This window comes from Lissotriton helveticus, chromosome 3_1, assembly GCF_964261635.1.
Source record: "Lissotriton helveticus chromosome 3_1, aLisHel1.1, whole genome shotgun sequence".
NCBI classification, from domain to species: Eukaryota; Metazoa; Chordata; class Amphibia; order Caudata; family Salamandridae; genus Lissotriton; species Lissotriton helveticus.
The window spans coordinates 306289577-306316016 of NC_136061.1; the positions used below are offsets into that span (position 1 = coordinate 306289577).

The 26440-nt window shown below is 41.5% G+C and overlaps 1 protein-coding gene across 6 annotated transcripts in view; it reads left to right on the top strand.

The window, feature by feature from the left end:
- Window positions 1-26440, top strand: part of TEX14 (testis expressed 14, intercellular bridge forming factor) — a 2253432-nt gene that overhangs the window by 1642831 nt on the left and 584161 nt on the right. For all 6 annotated transcript variants that reach the window (XM_078679858.1, XM_078679856.1, XM_078679860.1 and 3 more), the window contains one exon: window positions 13224-13511. In XM_078679858.1, the coding sequence (XP_078535984.1) occupies window positions 13224-13511 (288 nt within the window). The remainder of the gene's footprint in view (window positions 1-13223; window positions 13512-26440) is intronic.

Sequence of the window (26440 nt, forward strand, 5' to 3'; positions counted from 1 at the left end):
CTTGGCCAGGTATAGTATAACCTATTTAGTACAAAAAAGTGATTTTTCTTTAAGCACGCAGGCCTAATATATTTATACATTAATTTTATAGAAAAATCAAAAAGGTTTTCAGTATCTTGGGGAAGTGGGATGGAATTTCATACAGCTGACTGTGGGGGGACCTCATGATCTACTGCTTCTAAGAGGCTTATGTACCACAATGATACCTCTTTTTTCCTAGGTAGTGCATTTTGAAAAAGCTGCTCAAGCTCCAAATTTCCCACTGTATCTCGAGCCTCTGCCTCAAACCAAGATCTTAACTGAAGGTACTTAAATCTTGAAAACACAGGACCAATCTTGTCTAACAATATCTTCCAGGGGAGAACCCCATCCGAGTCAACCAAATCCAGCCACCTATCCAGACCAGCTCTTCTAATCGGGATTGCTAAGCTATCACCCAGACAGGTTGGAGTCCCCAGTGAGTCCCCAGTGAATCTCAGATTCACGCAAACGGAGAAAAATAACCAACACCCCAGATACGCCTTCATTTGTGCCATATCTGCAAGGCCGCTTTCAAAACCTTGAGGCGTACCCTTTTGAAATATCTAGGAGCCCCAAACTTATATGAAAACCCTGCTCGCCCACTACAGCCCTCCGCTAACACAAGTTTCCCTAAAAGTCTACCCCAAGAAGTTTCCGACTGAGTAGAGAGGAGCATCTTATGCCCTTAAATTGGAAAGCCATTAGGTATAGATTTATGTCAGGGAGTGCCAGGCCACCTTTTAACAGCTTCCTTCGTAATTTCTTCCAGGATAGTCTGGCGCTTTCCTGCCCCCAAATAAAGCTGCCTATCTTTCCCTGGATTTTTTTTATATTGTCCTGTGGGAAAGTTAGAGGAACCGCACTAAAAAGGAAGGTCAGTTTAGGCAAAACCGACATCTTCACTAGGTTAACCCTCCTATAGATCGATAAAGGGAGGTTTTTCCACCTAGCGAAGAGAAAGTCTATGTCTTTTTCAATTTTTTTCAAATTAATCAGAAGTATTTTATTTAAGTCCTTTACTATCTTTACTCCTAAATACCTAAACTCATTGCTTACGGGGCCGTGACTATAGACCGCATTCCAACACATGATCTCTGTTTTATCCGAGTTGGCCAGATACCCTGAGATCACACCAAATTCCAACTACAGATTTTCTAAATGCGGAATAGAGATATCAGAATCCGCAGTATAGATTATAACATCATCCGCGTATAGAGCAATTTTACATTGGTAGTTTCCTGATTTAAAAGGGCGTATTATATTATCCTTCCTGATCGCCTGAGCAAGGGGCTCAATATAAATATTGAACAAAATGGGAGACAGGGGACACCCCTGTCTTGTTCTTCTCTGGATTATGAAGCCAGAGGTCAAAGAACTATTTATTAAGATTTTTGCCGAGGCACCATTATAACAGTTTTTTAAGGTCTGAACAAAAATCGGACCCATACCCATACCCATACCCTCCAACCCCGCCCATAGGTATTTCCAGCAGACCCGGTCAAAGGCATTAGCGGCACCTAATGCCACCACTGCCAAAGGATCCCCCCTGTTTTCTGCTAGGTCAATGTTTCAGATTAATAGTTGGGTTTGCTCCTGAATGACTCTCCCGGGCATAAAGCCCTTTTGATCAGTATTGATCAGACTTGGTGCAAGTTTACCCAATCTCCCTGCTAAAATGCTCATAAAGATCCTATAATCAGCATTCAGCAGGGAGATTGGGCGATAAGAGTCGGGCAGCAAGGGATCCTTCCCAGGCTATATTATCAACACTATCGTGGCCTCTTTCCATGAACTAGGGACCTTCCCTGCAGAGCTATATACCATGTTAAATAACTTATGGAGTACGGGCAGAAGTTCATCCACCAGATGTTTTTAAATTTCGCTAGGAAGAGCATCAAGGCCCGCAGCCTTCTTGGTTTTTGCCCTCTTCATTTGTTCCTTAATCTCTTCCATGGAGATAGGTGAATCTAAAAAATCCCTAGTTGTATCTGTAAGGACAGGCATAGTTTTATCCTTCAGCCACGATCTTATTGCCTCATGTGAGGGATCAATATATTCTTTATAAAGATTCGCGAAACGAGAAAGAAGGCAATTCTGCATAGTTGCCGACTCACTAGACTTAGTTCCTACATTATCAATTATAAGTTCGCTAATATTGTTCTTTGCCCTATCAATTCTTGCCTTCCACGCCAATAAGGCACCAGCTCTCTCTCCATAATCAAAGATTTCCATATTACGAACCTTCCACTGTCCCTTACATTTCTGATCCAGATAGGATCGGAGATCACATCTTGCCTCCTCAAGTTTGTGCTCTATCCGCACGAAGTCTCTAGCCCTTTCCTGACCAATATGACTTCTTTCTTCTTCAAAGGAAGAAATTCTTCCCTCTAGACTCTGTAGTTCTAAAGCATTACGCTTATTCTTTGAACTTATCAAGCTACATAGGAACCCCCTTAAATTCGCCTTGTAGGCATCCCAAACAACCTCTTCCGAAGCGGACCCAAGATTGAAAAAGAAAAACTCCAGAGAGAATTTTTTAATTGTGTGTGTAATTCCGGGGTCCAAAAGCATTGACCTATTTAGGGTCCATCTGATGTCTTGAGGTTTTATCCTTGTGGAATATAGAAAAACTACGGGTGCATGGTCAGATAGATGACTTGGAGATACAGTTATGTTGATAACATTCTCTGTATTCTCTCTATTTACGAAGACATAATCAATTCTGGAAGAGTGATGTTTTTTTTGCAGTAAAATGTGAACCCATCCGCATCCCCCATCTTTGCTCTCCATAAATCTACCAGGTTGATGTTAGATAGTAGATTTTTCATAACCCTGCGGGATCTCGGGGTCCCAATAGCGCGACTTACATTAGATCTGTCCTTCACTGGGTCGAGCCTCACATTAAAATGCCCCCTATAATAATTGAATAACAAAAACATTGAAGCCAGGGAATTTTTGAAAAAACGGATTCAAACTCTGTTCTATTCAAATGCGTCTCTTTTAATAGACACACATGCACAGAGGATAGCTCTAAATATTTAAATATTAATCTTTGCCTCCTTGGGCATCTCAGGCCGTTCAGGTTCCAGGATATAAATTGAATATTACGACCCCACTTCATTTTATCTTTATCTTTTATAGCTTCAGTGGGTCTTGTCTAGATGTTGAAGTTGTTCTCTAGCTAGTCTACTTAGACGGAAATAATCTGATTTGTGAAATGAGGAAAGATTTTTTACCTATTTTGCCACCACCCAGTGCCACCCTCCGTGCTCCCCTTCCCCTCCCTCCCCAAACTCCTCCTTCCCCTCCCAACCCCCCGTGGCCCCCCAACTACCACCCTGAGGTCGATACCTATTCGGGCCCCACCTCCCTCTAGGCTCTATGGTTATAAACATAAAGAAATTACAGCCTGATTCATCATTCTCCCGTTTTGCGAGCCCCTAATAGCGATTCATAACGAATCGCTATTCAGGACTTGCGAAACGGGATTCATGTAGGAATTGCAATAAATATTGCGATTCCTACATGTTCCTTATTTGCGATTAGCTAATTGCTAATCGCTAATAAGGAATAACTCCCCATGCATTCCTATGGGCCTACAGGCCTATAGGAATGAATGGGGAGTTATTCCTTATTTGCGATTAGCAATTAGCTAATCGCAAATAAGGATGCGATTTCAAGGGTGCAGGGGTGTCCAAAGGACACCCTGTAGCACCCCTGAAATGTAATCTACATTGGTGTTGCGCACACACATGTCCAAAGGACATGTGTGTGTGTAACATGCAACTTAGAAAAATGCATTTAAATGCATTTTTCTAAGTTTTTGCTATTTACCGAGAGGTCTGACCTCTCGGTAAATAGCGGCCCAAAATTGCATTTTCGCAATTTTAAAATGCTTCATGAATTGCATTTAAGGAATCTCAAATAGAGATTCCTTAAATTCAATTCTTCGCAAATGTGCGAATTCTTAAATAGCGAATTTTGCATTTGGGATGATGAATCTCAAATGCAAAAATTGCACTCGCAAAAGGCAAGATTCTGAGAATCTTGCCCTTTGCGAGTGCAATTTAGCTTGATGAATCAGGCGGTTAGACCTTTGCGATGGAAAGAGTGAACTCTCATAATAGCAATATCCCTTACAACCCCCCCCCCCTGTTTTTCATCCTGAATCTTAGTTATGAGTGCATCTGCCTCATCAGTGGTCCGAATCATATGCATATGGTTATTCCACATAACTCGCAGTGTAGCTGGGAACCTTAATTGAGCCTTTGCCCCAAGAGTATTAAATTCTGCCAGTCTCTTTCCCAACTCCCACTGTCTTTCGGCTGTTATAGGTGAAATATCGGACCTGATGGAAAAAGTAAATGGAGGCAAATCAGTAGAAGAAAAATGTATGGTGCCTGCTTATAAGGCTGCTGATAAAATCTGCTCATTAACCGAGTAGGAGAGAAAGTTCACCAATACCTACCGTGGTTTCTGCCTTCCCGGATTCCTTTTAAAGGGATCTCTGTGGATCATTTGGGTGATCCACAGAGATCATTGGGGAGGGCCTCAGATACAGTCCCTTTTCAATAATGAGATTACGAACCCCTTTATATCCTCTCCCTCTATTGCTTCTGGTACATTTGAAAATGTCAAATTATTTTTACGCGAATGGCTTTCAAGTCTTTCCAAGTCATCTTTGAGCTCTTTGTTTTGCATAGCTAATTTCTGTAGCCGGAAAGAGGAAGACTCTATTACACTCTTCATCTTCGGGATCTCAACCTCAATTGCCTCTGTCCTTGCGGTGACTTCTTCAAGCTTCTCGGCTAAGATCTCACATGAAGACTTAATGGCAGCCTGATTTGCCTCTGAGACTAAAAACCTATTTGCCAACTCAGCTTGATTTGTTTCTGAGACTGTGAATCTATTTGCCATTTCCTCTATCAGTAATTTACAACAAGGGGTGGTGATGGACAGAGTCTCTGAATTAAGCAGAGTACTCTCACCCAGTCAAGAGATCAGGGCTAGATCCAACACCGTTTTTTAGCTCATTGCTTGCACCATCCCAGTTTCAGAACCTGGCTGTATACAAATTAGTCTGTCCCTGGCCCAGTGCATCATGGGAACAGGGCAGACCAGACTACAAAAGCCAATTCTTACACTGTGAAGGAAACAAGCTTCCGGGGACCGGTTTCTGCCATTTCAGGCGTCTTCGGCCCGGCTTGCTTGAATCCTGATGGTGCAATGAGCAAGGGACTCACATCTGAGTATACCCTTCCACGCTTAGGGTGGACAAAATAATTTACAACAAGGGGTGGTGATGGACAGAGTCTCTGAATTAAGCAGAGTACTCTCACCCAGTCAAGAGATCAGGGCTAGATCCAACACCGTTTTTTAGCTCATTGCACCATCCCAGTTTCAGAACCTGGCTGTATGCAAATTAGTCTGTCCCTGGCCCAGTGCATCATGGGAACAGGGCAGACCAGACTACAAAAGCCAATTCTTACACTGGGAAGGAAACAAGCTTCCGGGGACCGGTTTCTGCCATTTCAGGCGTCTTCTGCCCGGCTTGCTTGAATCCTGATGGTGCAATGAGCAAGGGACTCACATCTGAGTATACCCTTCCACGCTTAGGGTGGACAAAATAATTTACAACAAGGGGTGGTGATGGACAGAGTCTCTGAATTAAGCAGAGTACTCTCACCCAGTCAAGAGATCAGGGCTAGATCCAACACCGTTTTTTAGCTCATTGCACCATCCCAGTTTCAGAACCTGGCTGTATGCAAATTAGTCTGTCCCTGGCCCAGTGCATCATGGGAACAGGGCAGACCAGACTACAAAAGCCAATTCTTACACTGGGAAGGAAACAAGCTTCCGGGGACCGGTTTCTGCCATTTCAGGCGTCTTCGGCCCGGCTTGCTTGAATCCTGATGGTGCAATGAGCAAGGGACTCACATCTGAGTATACCCTTCCACGCTTAGGGTGGACAAAATAATTTACAACAAGGGGTGGTGATGGACAGAGTCTCTGAATTAAGCAGAGTACTCTCACCCAGTCAAGAGATCAGGGCTAGATCCAACACCGTTTTTTAGCTCATTGCACCATCCCAGTTTCAGAACCTGGCTGTATGCAAATTAGTCTGTCCCTGGCCCAGTGCATCATGGGAACAGGGCAGACCAGACTACAAAAGCCAATTCTTACACTGGGAAGGAAACAAGCTTCCGGGGACCGGTTTCTGCCATTTCAGGCGTCTTCGGCCCGGCTTGCTTGAATCCTGATGGTGCAATGAGCAAGGGACTCACATCTGAGTATACCCTTCCACGCTTAGGGTGGACAAAATAATTTACAACAAGGGGTGGTGATGGACAGAGTCTCTGAATTAAGCAGAGTACTCTCACCCAGTCAAGAGATCAGGGCTAGATCCAACACCGTTTTTTAGCTCATTGCACCATCCCAGTTTCAGAACCTGGCTGTATGCAAATTAGTCTGTCCCTGGCCCAGTGCATCATGGGAACAGGGCAGACCAGACTACAAAAGCCAATTCTTACACTGGGAAGGAAACAAGCTTCCGGGGACCGGTTTCTGCCATTTCAGGCGTCTTTGGCCCAGCTTGCTTGAATCCTGATGGTGCAATGAGCAAGGGACTCACATCTGAGTATACCCTTCCACGCTTAGGGTGGACAAAATAATTTACAACAAGGGGTGGTGATGGACAGAGTCTCTGAATTAAGCAGAGTACTCTCACCCAGTCAAGAGATCAGGGCTAGATCCAACACCGTTTTTTAGCTCATTGCACCATCCCAGTTTCAGAACCTGGCTGTATGCAAATTAGTCTGTCCCTGGCCCAGTGCATCATGGGAACAGGGCAGACCAGACTACAAAAGCCAATTCTTACACTGGGAAGGAAACAAGCTTCCGGGGACCGGTTTCTGCCATTTCAGGCGTCTTCGGCCCGGCTTGCTTGAATCCTGATGGTGCAATGAGCAAGGGACTCACATCTGAGTATACCCTTCCACGCTTAGGGTGGACAAAATAATTTACAACAAGGGGTGGTGATGGACAGAGTCTCTGAATTAAGCAGAGTATTCTCACCCAGTCAAGAGATCAGGGCTAGATCCAACACCGTTTTTTAGCTCATTGCACCATCCCAGTTTCAGAACCTGGCTGTATGCAAATGAGTCTGTCCCTGGCCCAGTGCATCATGGGAACAGGGCAGACCAGACTACAAAAGCCAATTCTTACACTGGGAAGGAAACAAGCTTCCGGGGACCGGTTTCTGCCATTTCAGGCGTCTTCGGCCCGGCTTGCTTGAATCCTGATGGTGCAATGAGCAAGGGACTCACATCTGAGTATACCCTTCCACGCTTAGGGTGGACAAAATAATTTACAACAAGGGGTGGTGATGGACAGAGTCTCTGAATTAAGCAGAGTACTCTCACCCAGTCAAGAGATCAGGGCTAGATCCAACACCGTTTTTTCACCACCCCCTTTTCTGAATCGTTTTTGGCCACTATAGGTGTGGCAGGGTATACTCAGACATGAGTCCCTTGCTCACTGCTCCATCAGGATTCAAGCAAGCCGGGCCGACGAGGCTGAAATGCCAGAAACCGGTCCCCGGTAGCTTGTATCCTTTCTGGTGAAGAATTGGCTTGGTAGTTTGGTCTGCCCTGTTCCCATGATGCACTGGGCCAGGGACAGACTAATTTGCATATAGCCAGGTTCTGAGCTGGGATGGGCAGTGAGCTAAATAACGGTGATGGATCAAGCCCTGATCTTTGGACTGGGTAAGAGTGGTCTGCTTAATTCAGACACTCTGTTCATCACCACCCCCTTTTCTGAATCGTTTTTGGCCACTATAGGTGTGGCAGGGTATACTCAGACATGAGTCCCTTGCTCACTGCTCCATCAGGATTCAAGCAAGCCGGGCCGACGAGGCTGAAATGCCAGAAACCGGTCCCCGGTAGCTTGTATCCTTTCTGGTGAAGAATTGGCTTGGTAGTTTGGTCTGCCCTGTTCCCATGATGCACTGGGCCAGGGACAGACTAATTTGCATATAGCCAGGTTCTGAGCTGGGATGGGGCAGTGAGCTAAATAACGGTGATGGATCAAGCCCTGATCTTTGGACTGGGTAAGAGTGGTCTGCTTAATTCAGACACTCTGTTCATCACCACCCCCTTTTCTGAATCGTTTTTGGCCACTATAGGTGTGGCAGGGTATACTCAGACATGAGTCCCTTGCTCACTGCTCCATCAGGATTCAAGCAAGCCGGGCCGACGAGGCTGAAATGCCAGAAACCGGTCCCCGGTAGCTTGTATCCTTTCTGGTGAAGAATTGGCTTGGTAGTTTGGTCTGCCCTGTTCCCATGATGCACTGGGCCAGGGACAGACTAATTTGCATATAGCCAGGTTCTGAGCTGGGATGGGGCAGTGAGCTAAATAACGGTGATGGATCAAGCCCTGATCTTTGGACTGGGTAAGAGTGGTCTGCTTAATTCAGACACTCTGTTCATCACCACCCCCTTTTCTGAATCGTTTCCTCTATCAGAGCAAGAAGAATGTCCACCAAAGAGTGAGAGCATGAATCCGAACCAGAGTTCGAGCTTAATATCAGGGTCTCTTGAGCCTTTGAAGATAAGGAAGGAAGAATTTTACTACCCGACTTGTACAGACACCGTTCCATCAGTGTCTTTTGGCACTCTTTGTCTCTGCCACCTTCACTTTCCCCAACCTGAACGAATCCCAATTCTTCCCTATTATCAGGGGCAGAGGCAATAGCATGAACTGGATCTAGAACCGAGACAGAGCCTGTCATAGATTTTTTATCCAAGCCCTCTCCTTCATCCAATACAGAGTATTTCTTCGAAAGGGCTATGACTGGGTGGACCTCTACAATATTGTTATCTAAAGACATAGGGGCATATTACCAACAGTTAGCTATATTTATCGCTAACTGAGCTTAGCGTTAGTTTTTTTAACGCCGCGCTTCGCCCAATATTATCGCTGAGAGACCGTCCTATTTCTAACGTTTATCTCAAAAGCGATAATATTGCAGGCGTTGAATATAGCTGGAAAACCAGCGGTGTTCACGCATTAGCGTGCAAATGCTGTTAGCCATGTTATCCACCTCCCATTGAATAACATGGCTAAGAACTGGTATTTGCAGGCGTTAGCGTTTGGCGATATTCGTGCTTAGCGCAAAAATTTCCATCGCTTCCCCTTTCTTGGTAATAGGCGATAGCGAGGTTAGCGGCTGCTTTCAGTCGCTAACCGGTTGGGTACGCCCACTTTGCATGTCATTAGTGATAAATATCGCTGACATGCAAAGCGGGCCCCAAACCGCTCGCTATCACCTGCAAGCTGTCGCTAACTGGTGTTAGCGACAGCTTGGTAATAGGGCGATGGAATTATCGTCGCTAATTCAATATCGCCACCCTTGGTAATATGCCCCATAGTGAGGTCAGTAGAATCCGCTCGTTCGTCTAAATTCAAGACAATGACATTTTCCGGAAGACTCTTCTGCTTATTCTGATTAGTTCTTGGGCTCTTAGTTCCTTTGGTTGCCAGTGTGGGTATAGATTTTAAAGAGGCTTTCTGAGCCACCATAGATGGAGAATTCGACTCAGAGATATCTCCTAAAACCCCTTCTGCTACTGCTACTGGGGGTGAAAGGGTGGCAGCAATACTTTAGCAGTAGACATAGACATAACCTGATAGAAGGTTTTCAATGAGGGGGTTATTTTAGATTTAGAAAAAGTGGCTTTTTTATCCCGCACTTTCCCCTTGCCTCTCTGAGCCTTAGATTTAGTAGGAGTAGTTACTTGACTGGTGACCCCACCTGCTTACACTGTTTTGCAGCTAGTTTTATTTCCGCCACTGGGGGAGATATTTGCTGTGGTAGGCTTGATTCAATAATCAGCTTATTCGAAGAAAAATGAGCCGCCCTTGCCCGCAGTGAGTACCTTGTTAGAAGGGGGGGAGGGGGGATTTTCCCTCTTGTACATCGGTGCCCTTCTCCATACAGTCCAGCAAAACATTACAAATAATGCCCCCTGCCTCCGTTGCTGGTGCAGCTTTAGAGTGTAATTTGAAATGGGAACATAGATCAACATGCTCGTGATCCCTGCGGTTCTCTCCAGAGGCTCCATAACACCCCTTAACCTCCCCTCCTACCTGCTCCGAGTACCACACACTCCCAGGTTTGTGTGCTCTTCCATTGCCGTTGCCCAATGACCAGAAAAGGGAGCCACTCCGCCTCCACCTCCACTCACTAGCGGCGACCTTCCATCGCCAACCCGATCTTAGGGTATCCAGACGAAATCCGAGACTGACGTCCGCTCTTAAATGGGTCGCTGGAACAAAAAACACTAGAGCGTCAACATCTGCAACTGCTGAGCTCACCGTCGAGCTCACCATAGACTCCTCCCGCATAACCGCCACCAGACGCGAGAACGCTGAGGCGCCGAGACGCCGGGGTTAAAGAAATCGGAAGAACCACAGACACGGCAAAAAACGCAGAAAATAGGCAAAAATGTACATATCCGATCACTTCGGATATAGCGTACTCATAGCAAAAATAGGATCAGAGTCGGGGGTGCAGGGTCGTTCCGAGCTTCACAGATCCATCGCCATACAGAGCCCTAGAGAGGTGCGTCTGCCGCCGTTTACGCGGCGGCCGCCATGTTCTCCCAAACTATAACAACATTGACAGGAACTGGCGAGCTGCCTGGATCGGTTGGTACTATATGCGGAGGAACTCCCTTCTTCCTCTAGACCTAACGATATATGTGAACCACTATTACAATACTTGATATCTGTAGTGCAGGATGAGCCCCCAGGTGATACAGAACGCTAAATGTATAATGTATATTCTGATAAGCATGATACCCTGTTACACTTTGCAGATTATTATTGCATGATTACTAATTGATATATATATATGCCATTGCCACGAGTTGTTGCATTGTTTATTCGATTTATATGTGCTCATTGATACTATTGCTGTACACTGCATATGCTAGTTTAAAATTTCAGTAAAACAAAAAAAAAAACATTGCAAGGAACTTCTGTGATGGTGGTTCCAAATCACAAATTTCGAGTCTGTGTTTTGCAGCAGTCAATTACTCAATCAATATCTCTGCTCAATTTAGCAATCGCAGGTTTCATTCACAGCGGATAAATGGGCAAAAGAAAATTATATTTTGAGTTGCAAACTCTAATTATATTATCCCCCAGATTCATCATTGTCCTCTTTTGCGAGTCCTTAATAGCGATTATTAAGGAATCGCTATTAAAGACTCGCAAAACGGGATTCATGTAGAAATCGCAATATTATTTGCGATTTCTACAGCTTCCTTATTTGCGATTAGCAAATTGCTAATCGCAAATAAGGAATGACTCCCCATTCATTCCTATGGGCCCAAAGGCCCAAAGGCCCATAGGAATGAATGGAGAGTCATTCCTTATTTGCGATTAGCAATTTGCTAATCGCAAATAAGGATGCGATTTCAAGGGTGCCAGGGGTGTCCAAAGGACACCCTGTAGCACCCCTGAAATGTAAATGTAAATGTAGACTGATGTTGCGCACACACATGTCCAAAGGACATGTGTGTGTGTAACATACAACTTAGAAAAATGCACTTAAGTACATTTTTCTCAGTTTTCGCTATTTACCACGAAGTCAGACTTCGCGGTAAATAGCGGCCAAAAATAACGATTTTGCAATTCAAAAATGGTTCATGAATTGCATTTAAGGAATCTCAAATAGAGATTCCTTAAATGCAATTCCTCGCAATTTATCGATTTCGCAATTTGCGATTTTTGCATTTGGGCTGATGAATCACAAATGCAAAAATTGCGCTCGCAAAGGGCCAGATTCTCAGAATCTAGCCCTTTGCGTGCCGATTTTCCGTTGATGAATCTGGCTGTAAATTCTCTCTTTGGTCCTCATACTGCATAGTTCTACTCTTTTGTCTCAGCATAACTTCTGCAGCAGGCTGATATAGTCAAATAGTACATATTACAGAGAATGTCCCACAGTAAAGAAAAGTTTTATATAAGTCCTTAGAAGAATGTTTTTTTTAACATTGAATTAATTGGTTTGTTTTTGGTGTAGTGCCAGGAGGTCATTTAACATTGAGGGGAAGGACAGCCTGCCACCGTGTCAGCAGAGGGTATGTCCTCCACTCCCTTGGCAGAGGACCACCCGCATGATTTTGTTATCCCAGCTTTCCTGGTGGGGTTCTATAAAGCATATATTGCTGCCACCAGTTTGGTGCTTTTCTCTGAAGACATAGAACTTTGCCGAGCAGGCACAATGTTTGTTTTGCCTCGTTGGCAAAAGTTTTAGTTTTTTTTAAATCAACTAATAAATCAGGAATTTATTTGTTGAAAGACAAAAAGTCAATGTCACTGGCATGCAGGGAGCTTTCTCTCTGTGTTTTCTACCTGCCTAGGTCCAGAATAAATTATGTATAGTTAAATAAATATATTACTTTGATGTATCTCTAACCCTAGCCCATAATTTATTTTAATACAAGCATTTTTCAATTAATTACATTAATAACAACCCTAAAAGTTGTTTTCGAAAGGCAGAAAAAGTAAAGAGGGAAATAAATGTCAGGTAAAGCAATAGGAATGCAGTAAAAGTCTGACGTCAGTGAGCCCATCCATTAACGTAAATAACATAGTGAACTTTAGGGCTATCATTAGGGTAAGGGCTAGTCTTGTAATTAGGTTAGGGTTTCGGTGAATAGTAATCATTTTAATAGCAGAGGGATTTGTGGTAGTAGGTTTACTCTCGTAGATAAGGTAATCTTTATTAAATTTTGTTTTGTAGGGGATTATCTGTGGACAAGGCTCTATAATCGTTTTCTTCACAATGACATAAATCCCTTAAAACGACTTTGAGATATCTAAATCAGTTACTAAACTTTTTCATAAGAGGTAATGAGAAGTACAAAGTTAGTTTAATCGAAGAAGTATATTCTTACTCTGTAATAGACTAAAAAGATACTTCACATTATTCTCTCAGTTTGTAAAACAGTAGTGTCGTCTCATGATGCTACATAACTTGTCTATGGCCATCTATTGTAATTCATACAAACTAAGGAATTTAATTAAATAAACCAACCCATTATTAATGTTTAATGTGAGCATAAGATGTCACCAAGTATAGAAAGCTCTGGAAATCTTTTTGAAGATTATATGGTTTACAATTTGTAGGTGAAGTGAAAGAAATGGCAGAAAAAGCAGCAGCTGGAAAGCTAGGAATTGTGTCACATTATCAACAAGAAGAACCAGAATCGGGGAGTGAGCTGGAAAATATTGAACTTTTTCACAGTGTCAATATTGAGGATCAGCAAGAATATAAATGGGATGATGTAGATAACTTCATGAAACCTGATGGCCAAAGTGAGCGAAAAATCTTCAGCAGCAGTGAAGATACATCTGACAATGAAACTGGTGGAGATGGTAGCTCTGAAATGGAAAGTGTAGTAGGAAGGTTTGTAGGTAAGTTGCTATTAAGTCTAGTAGTTAAATCCCTGTCTTTGCTCACTGTTTGACAATGTTCCCTAACACCAATAAATGTGAATTCAGACACTTACATGTGACCAAACCACAGTTTGTTTAATCAAAAATCCATCATGCAGGGCCATAATGTGGTAAAAATAGGTGTGTTTCGTAGCCAATGTAATGCATTATCATTTGATCTTATGATAACACATGCCTTTTTTATTTATATGCAGTCACACAAACAAAACACATGCAGCAAAAATTCCAGATTATTTGTTGGTGGGTTTTAAAGAAGTTAAAGCTCAAGTGTAAGAAAGTAATCTTTCTATCTTCAAAGTTGTTATACTCACTTGTTTTACTATGCCTAATATAGCGCTTTATTGTAATTTGTAAGGTCAAATTACTAATTTAAGTTAGTAACACTAAAGAATATCTGATTTTAAATATCAGTGAAGTGGATATGCATTGAATAAAGTCAATTGAGTAGTCGCTATATTTAGATTGTCACATTTAAGTTTGCATTGTGAATTTCAGGTGAAACTGAGCACTGAATTAACTGGAACGTGCACCCCTGCTTATGCCCTCGTATATTATGTCACTCATGACATTTTAAATTCTATATTTAATTAAATTATTGATCACATCTCTAATAAACAACACTGATGACATCATACATTCATTGTGACACCGTCCTATAGGATTTATAAACTTGGAATTAATTCAATCTACGATACGTGTTGACAGTTTTCTATTCACCTTAAAGAATTGCCTTCTTAAAGACTTCATATTACATACAATTTTAAGTCAAGAGGTTGACATGTATACATTTGCTTCTGAAAGATAACTTCTGTGAGGCCCTATGGGCAACGCTCTGTGATTTAGTAAAATACATTAGCAACCACTTAAAAGACACAAGCTCCCGATCACATGGTCCGCTGCCATTATCACTATGGAAGACAGGCTATATTCTAGTACATGATCCAAACAAATATTACCAAGCTTTTGTGTCTGATGTTTTGAAATATAATTATTAAATTCAATTCATGCCTCAAGGTGAATGTATACGTATATATCTTAGAAACTCCTACATCTTAGGACATTGCTTAAAAGTGATCCACAAAGAGGAGAATGATGTCTAAAAGTGAATACATAGAGTCTGACATATGAAGCTGCTATTGGCGTTTGGTAATGTTGCAATTATTAGGGTGGCAATGTGATGTTGTGCTAGACATGTTATTGATCATCTTCACAATGTTGATTAATTTATGTGCCAGTAACACAATACAGCATATTAACATTGATTGCTGAGGGCAGTTTTAATTAAGTCATGGTATTTATCTTCTAATTTGGCTGTATTGGGCACATAATATAATGAATATAGCACATAATTGCAATGTTGCGTGTTTGCACAGTAACAAAATATTGACATGAATTTTCACTTTCCACCTCATACGTCGAAGTTTTTTGATAATTTAATTTGCATTTTGCAAGTAATAAGAAAATGTATTTAAAAGACGTTTAACCATTGCGTGTGTGCACATTTTCTTGCCATTTGCACAAATATGTTTACTGTACTGTACTATAGGATTTATCCATTTATTTTAATTGATTTCATTACTCTATGGATGTCACGGGACTTTGTTACATCAAAAACGGCATTCAGGCATTGATTAAAGCGCTATATGCGTTACATATGATATTTAAATCATATCCTAACGTTTTTGTATATTCTTTACGCTCATTGCACCAATTTATGTAACCCTTGGAATTTTAACTGTTAGTATTGAGTGTATAATTCTGTCTAAACAGTAAGGAGTTACTGGTCTTCTTTGTCTATACGTAATGAAGTCATGTGGTTTGATTTATAACTTGCACTTTATAAGAGGTCATCCTATTGGTTCACGTTGTCATGTGAACAAGGCTCTGGGGAGCCGAAACGTTATGGCGGTGAAACTGCAGAAAATAAAATAATTGCACTTTATTTGAATTGCTGAGGAAGGAGGCATGAAACCTGCCACTGCTCACCTGCGGTATTTAGGATATATATATATATATATCTATATATTACCTACTGGCGGTCGCCAGTAGGTATATATAGTTAGGATTTTTTCTCTATGGGTTTTTTGAAAATTCTATGTCTAATAACTTTGGCGTTTGTGGACGGAATTGGCTGAAATTTTCAGGAAAATGGCACATTTTGTTTCTGAGCAGCCCTTGAAAATTTGGGGGGGGTTCGTCCAGTGGGGGCCGAGAAAAAAGGGGGGTCCCAAAACGTGTTTTTAACATTGAGTTTTCCATAGGGCGGTTGGCCTCACTTTTAGCCCGAACGGCTGAATGGATTTGCACGAAACTTGGCAAAATTGTAGGGACTGGTAGCCCGATGTGCCTTTTGTAGGTCTCAATATATGTGCTCCAGTGGATTTTGAGAAATTAACGTTTAAAAAAAGATATATATCTGTAACAGCGGACCGGTTAGCGCTCTGGTTCGCGGACTTTTCGCGCAACGGAGCTTTGTGAAGCGAAGCTGATTGGTTCTCCGGCGTCTGTCAACATTCCAAACAGTCCGTAGCGGCCGCCATCTTGTCTCTCGGTAGGATCGAGAGACAAGAGGAGGTCAAAACAAAGGGGGAAATAACTATAAGGGGGCATAGTAGATCCTCGCTGACCCCCTAGGTTTGATGTGGAGGTTTTAAAAGGGCCCCGCGGGGCAAAAAAAAATAATAAAAATAATAATTGAACGGCTGAATGGATTTGCACGAAACTTGGCAAAATATTAGGGACTGGTAGCCCGATGTGCCTTTGCTAGGTCTCAATATATGTGCTCCAGTGGATTTTGAGAAATTAACGTTCAAAAAAAGATATATATCTGTAACAGCGCTCCGCTTCGCGTAACGGAGGTTTGCGAAGCTGATTGGTCATTCTGTCACTGGGCTATAGTTGGGCTACATCTGGCTGATATTTGGGCTACATTTGTTTTTTTGTGTGTCTGGCGGCCATCTTTGGGCTACATTGGGCTACATTGGGCTTCATTGGGCTACATTCGGCTAATTAGCAAATAGCTCATCGCAAACTAGGAATGGTAAAGAATCGCTATTTATTCCTTAAAGTTCGCTATTTAGGAAATGCAAATAACTTTGATGATACATATGGCGGTTCATCTCTAACAAGATAAGAAGCATAGGGATAGATTTATGATGACTGGCGCATCACCAGGGATGTGTTAGTCATTCTGTGCCGCTGTTCCGTCACCTATGGTGTGCTGCATTTACAATGCGGCGCATCACGGGGCAAAAACAGCACAGATGCGTGATGTATCTGTGCCGTAAAGGTGGCGCATTGCTGGAGTTGTATCGCAAGTGTGATGAAGGTCCAGCAAGGGTCGGGGGTGCCCCTGTCGCAGGGTTTCTGTTCTCACACAGAACTGTGGACAGAGGATTGGAACCTCGGCGAATTAGGGTGTCCCAAAACTCACGTTAGTAATCAAAAACTATTTAGCAAGCTAGGTACAGTGTCACATTGGATATAACAAACTCTCAATGTTTAGACAATCCATAATATGAACTTATAGTACCTCAGGATACGTGGAACTCATGAACAGTCGGTCGTTATATATTTCTTAGAAACCAGAACATGGAGTTAAGAAGAACACATGTGTATTTGAAATGTTTATTTACTAATGCCGTCTTCTCAGGCGTAGTACCTTAGATAATAAAAGTACACATATTATCAGTAGCAAAATTACCAGCATAGTTACTAGTACATAAAAAGTGAATGGTGATAGTATGTTAACATGCTGTAAATGAATAAGAGTTAGCAACACTTATAAGCAGCCGCGGGCCGTGGAGGGAGTTACGGTGAGGCAGGGAGGCGGGGAGGGGGAGAAGCAGGGTGGAGAATACAAGTACACATATTATCAGTAGCAAAATTACCAGCATAGTTACTAGTACATAAAAAGCGAATGGTGACAGTATGTTAACATGCTGTAAATGAATAAGAGTTAGCAACACTTATAAGCAGCCGCGGGCCGTGGAGGGAGTTACGGTGGGGCAGGGAGGCGGGGAGGGGGAGGGGCAAGGTAGAGAGGGCTCCACCCTGCTTCTCCCCCTCCCCGCCTCCCTGCCTCACCGTAACTCCCTCCACGGCCCGCGGCTGCTTATATCTCACCCTCCCTAATACACATATTATATTATTTGCTAAGAAGGTCTCTTTGTGTTGGTTTAGGGCGTGCCCATACTTTAGTGTCTTAGATTTGAAGGAATCACATCAGCATACACCAGCTCTCTCTTCATGTGAACCGCATCAACTGTTGTGTATGTGTGTTCGGCAAAGCAATATAAAACCCGCCTCATGCCCAGAATTGGCAGAAGTTGCACTTATGTTATGAGTATGAAGTCGTGGAGATCAGACCTCATAACAATTCTGTATCGTGTTGTTCTTGAAACTTTAGCACTCGCTGTACAGATATAGTTTAACAAGTAAAGCAGATAGTAGACCAATAACATATTATTCTCATGTAAACCACGATGAACTACTAGGTGGAAAGCTAAAGCAACAACTAAATGTCGTGTGCAGAAGTTGCAAAAAAGGAAAAATGGCGTTTAAACCGGTAATGAGCCCATGCTAACTTAACACGGTGTAAAGATATCCAGGACCTAGATGACACCTCCTCATGATCCGGAAACGAACTGAATAAGATAATAGAAGTGCCATCTCATGAGAGCAGATTGCAAGTTTATATGTGGACGGTCCGCAAGGTAAAGCATTAAAAACTAGGAAAATTCAATGCTAAAGAAAAATAAAACAGCCAAGTACTTTATCGAGTCTTAAGCCAATAGGCAAGGTAAATAATAAAAACTTGACAATTAAGTCAATGAATTGTCAATGAAATGCTAGTACTCAGCATATGAAACATGAAAAAGGTCTATGACATAACTGTGTATGCAAAATAAGCTGCAACAGCCTCCAACAGGAAGTCACCGTCTTCATCCGAAAACAGTTCAGCCATCCAATTTAAAAGCGGAAAAGAACATACGTGCTCTCCCAGCACCGGATCCTCTATCACCATCAGAGGACAGCTCGGTGGGTTTTCAAGAAAGCTGTGTTCCAAGAAAGACTGTGCTGCCGCCAGTAAATTCCAGGGACCAAGTAGTCCATGCATCAATGCCACAGCCATAATCCTTTCGCCAGGACAAATCAACTCGTGAGTAATGATAGGAGTCATCAGCTGATTAAAGTCGACGTCAGGAGAAACCGGTCCGCAGAGACACAAATCAATGGCCCAATCGAAATCACAGGTCAGGCAGTGAAATACAGGCTGGACACAGGTGAAGTAGGAGAACCGAAAAGATAATCCATATGCCGTGCTTAATATCGCCAACGGCATTGTGCCATAATATTCTAGCATGCGATTGCGGAACAGTGTCAGCAGCTGCAGGGTCGGAGGTTGCATAGGAGGGACATCCATATTTAAAAATGTAAAAAAGCACAAGAGCGTCCGCTGGTAATGCAAGTAAAAATGCAATCCACGAACCAGAGTGGAGAAAATGGAATGAAAGGGAGCAGGGATGACTCCAAAGATTTTCTCAAATGAAGTCACGAGACCACTGGTAACAACTTTAAAAAAGTGTGCCAGGGATTTTGTGGAGGATGCGTTAAAGATAGTCGGAAACATGTTGCTGAAATTGAAAGGCAAACCTGTGTACGGGTGTTCGCTATGTGAAGTACGAAAGTTTCACGGGCCGAACTCAAGGCCACCTCTCTCTGAGACAAAAGAGCTCTTATTCTTGTCATGCCGTTGAAACGTGTCCCAAGGTTGGTATTTGTGGCCAGATTGAAAACTCCCTATGTTCATGTGTGGGAGGAAATAGAACATTTCTGCAGCAAATAACCCGTTCACTTACTGTTACGATAAAAGGAATACTTTTAATTAACTCAGAACAATCTTCATTATTGAGCATCAAATAACTACCATTTTCCAACAACTTGAACGTGGGGATGATAGCAGGAACTGGCGTGCCTTGCAACACGCAAGCCATATTTGGTCGGTGTTTGTTGCATGAATCGTGTAACTGTATGTGCCTACACATTAGTGAATGATCTGGCGTCTCAGTGCATTCCTCTCCATTCAGATAAACTTCTTGATCATCTTTGAAACATCTGTATGTGTATGGAAGCGACCAGACCTCATGAACAAAAGCACTACCTAAAGGTTCATAAAGACCTATTGGTATATATTTCATACAATTTGAAAACTTATATAAAGCAAAAGGCAGCGTTATTAAACCGTGGATAAGGCATGTTGCCAAAAAACCCGCAATCCTCTGCTGATGATGTCACTGAGCATGTCATGAATGATGTAATATGTGACATCATCAGTAGTGGATTATGGGTAATAGTATCTCTAGTTTACTCCCCTATAGCTGTCTTTCTTTTAACATAAGTGTGTGTTTCCTTCCCTTATACTTACTGTTTTTGGTTCGCTTCCAGTTCGCGTACCAGCGAGCGAACTAGGAAGCGAACTAAGAGAAATAGAGGTTGGCACAGTTCCAAATATTGTACCAATTTTTTAATAACGGGGAGGTAGTTCTGAAAAGAACTTTTTTTTTTATTTTTCTGAACATTTTTTTAATGTTTTTGAATTTTTCGGAACAGTTTTATATTTTTTTGGGTTTTTCTTGGAGGGGGCAATGAAAACGATTCATTGTAAAGGGCTCAACAGGAGCAACAAAACAAAAAAAAGAAGTATTTATTATTTTGGGCGTTTCGGACAAACTTGCATATGATAGTCAATAGCTCTGTTGATCAGAGTGATGCTTCTTTCTCCGTAGGAAATGAATCCATCGCAAAATACGCAGGTGTGTTTTACTTCACCAAATCTCATTTGTATATTTGGCACCATCTCCCTGCCCTCTGGTCCCGTTACTTCCGGTACAACAGATCTTCTGGCCATAATAGGGAGATTATCTAGGTCGTTCCGAAACTGTGCAGCACTGTAGTTGTTAGGATGCCACCTAGTCATATGGCGATGCATTGTGTAGTTTCCGAAACTGTATTTTTTGTCGGTCCCTCTGGACAGTCTATCTTGACATATAAGGCAAGTTACGTATCTTGCATTTACTTTTTTCTGACCTTTGGGAATTTTAAAAAATTGCCAAATGAAGTTTTCTTTCCGGTGAGACGTCTTGGGCTGCTCAGGCAAAAACTGCCTCTCTTCGTGCTCGTCCTCCTGTTCCTCTTCTTCTTCTTCTTGTTGAATTACAACTTGAGCAGGTGGTCCACTCTTCCTTGGATGTGGTGGAGGTGGTGGGGAAGCACCAGCTGAAGCTACTAAAGAAGCCATTGCTCAGTGATCACAAAGGGTCTTTCTCTCACAATGATGAAAGTCAGAGTGAGGAAAGAAGGAGGGATTTTCATCATTTGGGAAAAACAAGAGTTCTCAACCAATCAAAAGTGTTCATTTTAGATTATATGACCTAGTCTTACATCATTAGGAAACCAAAAGTGAAATGAACCAATGAAAAGTGTTATTACCAAGTCACATGACTTGCTGTGTTTACGTTAAGCGCTTTGCAGGGCCTCCCGGTTTGCTTCCAGAAACCTGCGCTTTGGCACTCGCTTCGCGTACCAGTTCGCTAACGTAGCACGTCATATGACGTATCACGCGACAACGTGGAACGTCATGCGGACGGGAGGCGTCACGATGTTGTTTTCTAACGCGGCACTTGCGGTAAAGAAACGTTTACCGGCTCGCGGTCTATTTCGCGGCATCAAGGTCAGCTAACGGGAAGCTTCCCGATTCGCGAAGCGGGAACGAAGAAAAAAAAATATTTTAAAAAAAAATTATTCATAAACATATAAAATATATTTTTGGATTTAAAGAAGAATACATTTTACAGCTACAGATATTAGCTGTTAAAAAAACAATGAAATTCACAGAAAAAACCATAGGTTATAGACCATATATAGTTAGGAATTAGCATTTACAAAACCTTGAAAATTCACTGAAAAAACCATAGGTTATAGACCATATATAGTTAGGAATTAGCATTTAGAAAACCTTATTTCACTCACACAAAACCATTGAAATTCCATATATAGTTAGTTGCACTAACTATATATCGCGCACCCGCAATCCACTGCTGATGATGTCACATATTACATCATTCATGACATGGTCAGTGACATCACTGATGACATCACTGATGACAACATCCAGTGATTATGTGTTTCTGTAAAGTTTAAATATGTTTTACATATTGAAGAATGAGTGGATGTATAAGTGTCTGAATGAAGGTTTTAGTAGGTGCGTGATTGACTGTATGAGTGAGTGATTAAATGCGTCTTACTAAATGCACGGGTTAGTGACTAAACTGTCTGAAAGTGTGCATCAGTATGTCTGTTGTTGTGCAAGCTGCTGCATGTGTTGATCAGTAGCTATATAAGTAGCTATATGGGTTATTGATTGGTTGCACAAGTATTTGTATGGGAGACTGAGTGTGTGTATGGCTGGCTGGGAGGTGTGTGACTCTGTGCAGATCAATGTGTACTTGTATCAGTGATTCTATAAGAGAGTAAGTATGTGTTAGTATATGTTTGAAAATGTAAGGTACTCTATGTTTAACTGTGTAGATTAGAAAATGGAAGTGTGATTGATTCTTTACAGGACTGACTAGGTGTGTGAGTAACTCCATGGATGAGTGGCAGAGTGTGAGTGTCTGTATAGGTGTATGAGTGCATATGATAGTGTTGTAAAGATGAGTGATTGTATGTATGAATGATTGTATGGGTGAATGAGTGAATGTGTGTGTAGACGTAGGAATCAGTGAATGCGTATGTAGTAACTAGTATTGGTGTGTCAATGGTTTCAAAAATTATACTCTGTATTTAACACTGGGTGTAACAGAGGTTATATTAAAGTTGAGGAGATGCATTGTATTGTCACATTAATGATATCATCATTGATGTGACCATTGATGTCAAAAGAGATATCATCAGTGATGTCATTTGAGATGTCATCAGTGATGTCATCAGTGATGTCACTGACCATGTCATGAATGATGTAATATGTGACATCATCAGCAGTGGATTGCGGGTGCGCGATATATAGTTAGTGCAACTAACTATATATGGAATTTCAATGGTTTTGTGTGAGTGAAATAAGGTTTTCTAAATGCTAATTCCTAACTATATATGGTCTATAACCTATGGTTTTTTCAGTGAATTTTCAAGGTTTTGTAAATGCTAATTCCTAACTATATATGGTCTATAACCTATGGTTTTTTCTGTGAATATATATATATATAGATAGATATATATAGATATATATATATATATATATATATGTATATATATATAAATATATACACACAAATATATATTATGTCCATATTCAAATAACTTGAAGTCAAAATCATTCCATAATCTCCCTTGACGTTCCTGCTTGCAATTCTTTCATGCTAACAAATATATCCCAAAGTTCTTATTACTTTGGCAAGTGCCCAATTCTACCAATTTGATTACTTTGTGTCAAATTGTATCTTCCTATCTTAAAGCAAAGTGGGACATTATGGCTCTTCATCTTCTGTGTGCATTGATGGATAACATGTACACATAGATTTTGCTGAAAAATGTTAAAAACTTTAAAATATATATTCATTTCATACATATTAAAAAAAGTTTAAAAGGGATCTTTGTAAAATAATTTGCGGAGATCTTTCCAACATAATCAAATTGAATAAAGTGCAAGTACATTGTAAACTGATACAGTTCTTTTGTTGTTCATTGGGATACTGAATGATACCCAAATCTTTCTTTGTTGTGGCTTATCGATCAGTAATCCAAGCATGATAAAGTGCAAATGCTTTTATCCTACAAGATGCCTTCTGTGAATTGCTAGTGCAATACAGTGCCTATATTCATAAAGTGCTAGTACTTTCCCACTGCTTGGATTAATGTGCCATGTTCCTTTTGTAATCCTGTCAACGAACAATATATAAAGTGCTGCACCTTTTCTCATATACTTATATATATCTTTCTACTCTTTTTTTATATATGACTTTACCATGACCTGCTTCATAATCTCCAATTCATAAATCTTATAAATAATTGATATATATAGATATATATATATATATATAAATAAATTTTAAAAAAATCAATTAATTTACAATTATCTTTTAACAAAACATTGACTTCAAAAACCTTATGATTCCTTCAGGAAAACTTATTTTCCTGACACTTTTAGCCCTAATTTTCACAGTTTGGTTGCTTGTGTGTTTAAAATGAGCAATCAACTCTGGACACTGCTAGTTGCCTAAATGTACATGCAAGCCCTTGTCTGTATTCAATCCAGACGGGATTCTGGTATTGAAGAGCATGATGTACTTTGACTCCAGCTGCTGCAATTTTCTCTCTCCGTTTCCCCCTCTTCTCATTCTAGTTACCTGGTCCACTGCAAAGAAAGTTAAATCTACCAGTTTGTCCTTATGGAACTCATTTATATGCCAGGCCACAGGATAAGTTTTATCGTTATTTTTAATCGCCCGCATGAGCTGGAGTATGCGGACATGTACCCAATCGTACAGGCTTTGCATTTTTGACATTTATAAAAGCCTGGATTCGAGTTTAACCAATTCTCTGGTTTAATTAATTCCAGACTGCTGTCTACAAATTCTTGTCTCATGGAATCTGCTCTTTTAAAAGTCACCTGTGGTCTACTTTTCACTATAGCACTAAGCAATGCTATGGTGAAACTCCTGATAAGGTGCCAGTGCCTACTCACACAGTCTCTTACACTTGTGTGGTAGGCACTGTACCCTGTGATTAGTCTGATTTCCTCACTTTCCTGATTTCTCGTTTTCTTCTTTCTCTCTTTTGGTTCCAATAGTGCATCTCTTTTGATACCTCCAACTTTTTGTAATGCTTGTTCTAAAATATGATCTTTGCAGCCCCTTGCCTCAAATCTTTTGCTCAAATTGACTTGAGCATCCTCTAATGCTTGCCTCTCACTACAATTCCTTTTCATCCGAAAGATGCTCAGCATAAGGGATGCTCATTTTGAGTTTTGTCGGGTGGCGGCTATTCGCATGCAGGATTGAATTGCCTGCGGGGATTTTCCTAAATGTTCGGGTGTGTAGTATAGTATTTTTTACTTATAACTCAAAGTCTAGGAATGTTACCCTGGTTGTGCTGATTGTGTCTGTAAATCTTAAATTTGTTATTAAGTTGACCTATATAGCACTTAGCAGATTCTTCCGAACCTCCCCATACCACAAAGAGGTAATCAATAAACCTTTTCCAAAATACCACATTTTCATCCCACTCCTTTGCAAAATCAACCTTGAGCACCTGCTCCTCCCACCAGCCCATATGCAAATTAGCATAGCTGGGGGCAAAGCAGGTGCCCATGGCTGTTCCGCTGACCTGTTTGTAGGTTTCATTGCCATACATGAAAGAGTTGTTTTCCAGACATAATCTGCCCATTTCAAATAACATTCTTGAGTGTTGGTACAGTGAGATATGTTGTGTGTCCAAGAAGTGGCGCATAGCGTTCAATCCTGTCTCATGCTCAATGCTTGTATATAATGAAGTTACATCAAGCGTAACGAGTAATACATTTTGTTTCCAAGCTAAATTTTCTAACTTACACAAAAAGTCTTGGGTATCTTGGATATATGCAGGGAGTTTTACAACAAATTCCTGCAAAAAATGGTACAAATATCTGGACGTCCCTTCAAAAAGGCTCCCTGTAGCGGAAATTGTGGGCCTCCCAGGTGGTTTTTTAGGTCCCGCCTGAGCCAGCGCCTATGTTGCTCTGGTGAGACATTTAGTAAGCGGCTTTCCGAAGTGCTACCAAAGCGGCCAACAGGTTGCGGTCACGCGCACAAGCGTGGGCGCGAATCTCCGCCTCTCAAATAACTGCTGCGCGCGCATCCCTCGCGTGCTTTAGCGCGTCATCGCGATCACGACCACTTTCGCTTTCACCGCGATCACGATGACTTTTGCTTTCGCGGCCGCTACTGCCATTTACCAAACTAGTACTCTGCTTCTAATGAGTGTAAATAATCGATACTAGTTATGACTACGTTGCCATCTTTTCCACTAGTTAGTATGAGCTGTGCCATTCTGTTTAAGGGGATTTTATTAAACGTATACAAGTGTCCTCAGTAAGCCTCACTGATTTCATAAAGATGACCAGTTTACATTTCAAATAACAAATGGTTAAGGCGTCTTCCCTTTTTTAGGTGAATGGACAGCAACACAAAAACAAATATTTTCCTGCTTGCTCATTTCGGAGTATTTCACCATATGCCTTTGAAAAAGAGATGCCATCCTAAGGAGCTATATAGATGTTGTATCAGGAACTGCTCATTCCAGTTTTTCCGCATTCATTGGAACACATCGTTGTGAGGGTTGGTCTGCGACAGCCATCCGTTACGCAGTGTTCTCAAACCAAAGAAAATATTAATATGCCAATACTGTTTTTTCTCAATGTATGACTGGCCCTCAAGGCAGAACCCAGGTACAGGTCTTTTGTCCTGCTTCCTTCCTAAGCGCACAGGTTTTGCTTCCTGCTCTTATTTTTTTTTTTATCTACTTTGGTGATCTGATATTCTTGATGACTTGCTTGTGCACTACTTCCTCTTGCCTCTCACCCATAGAACTTACGCAAGCCATCTTCACAATAAATGGAGTTTAGGTCTTGAGATTGGTTTCTCGCTTCCCCCAAATTCCCCCTTTCTCAGTCTCGAGCAGTCCAACACCCTGTGAGTTCACCGTATCAACTCCTAACAAATAGAAGGCCTGGATATATGGGAATGTCTGTGTAGCACCTCCAGAAATACCCATAGACGACACTGCATTTATGGACTTTGCCTTTTTTTAGCGACCTGTTTGAGCCCTGCCACTTTTCTAGAAGGGTTCATTTG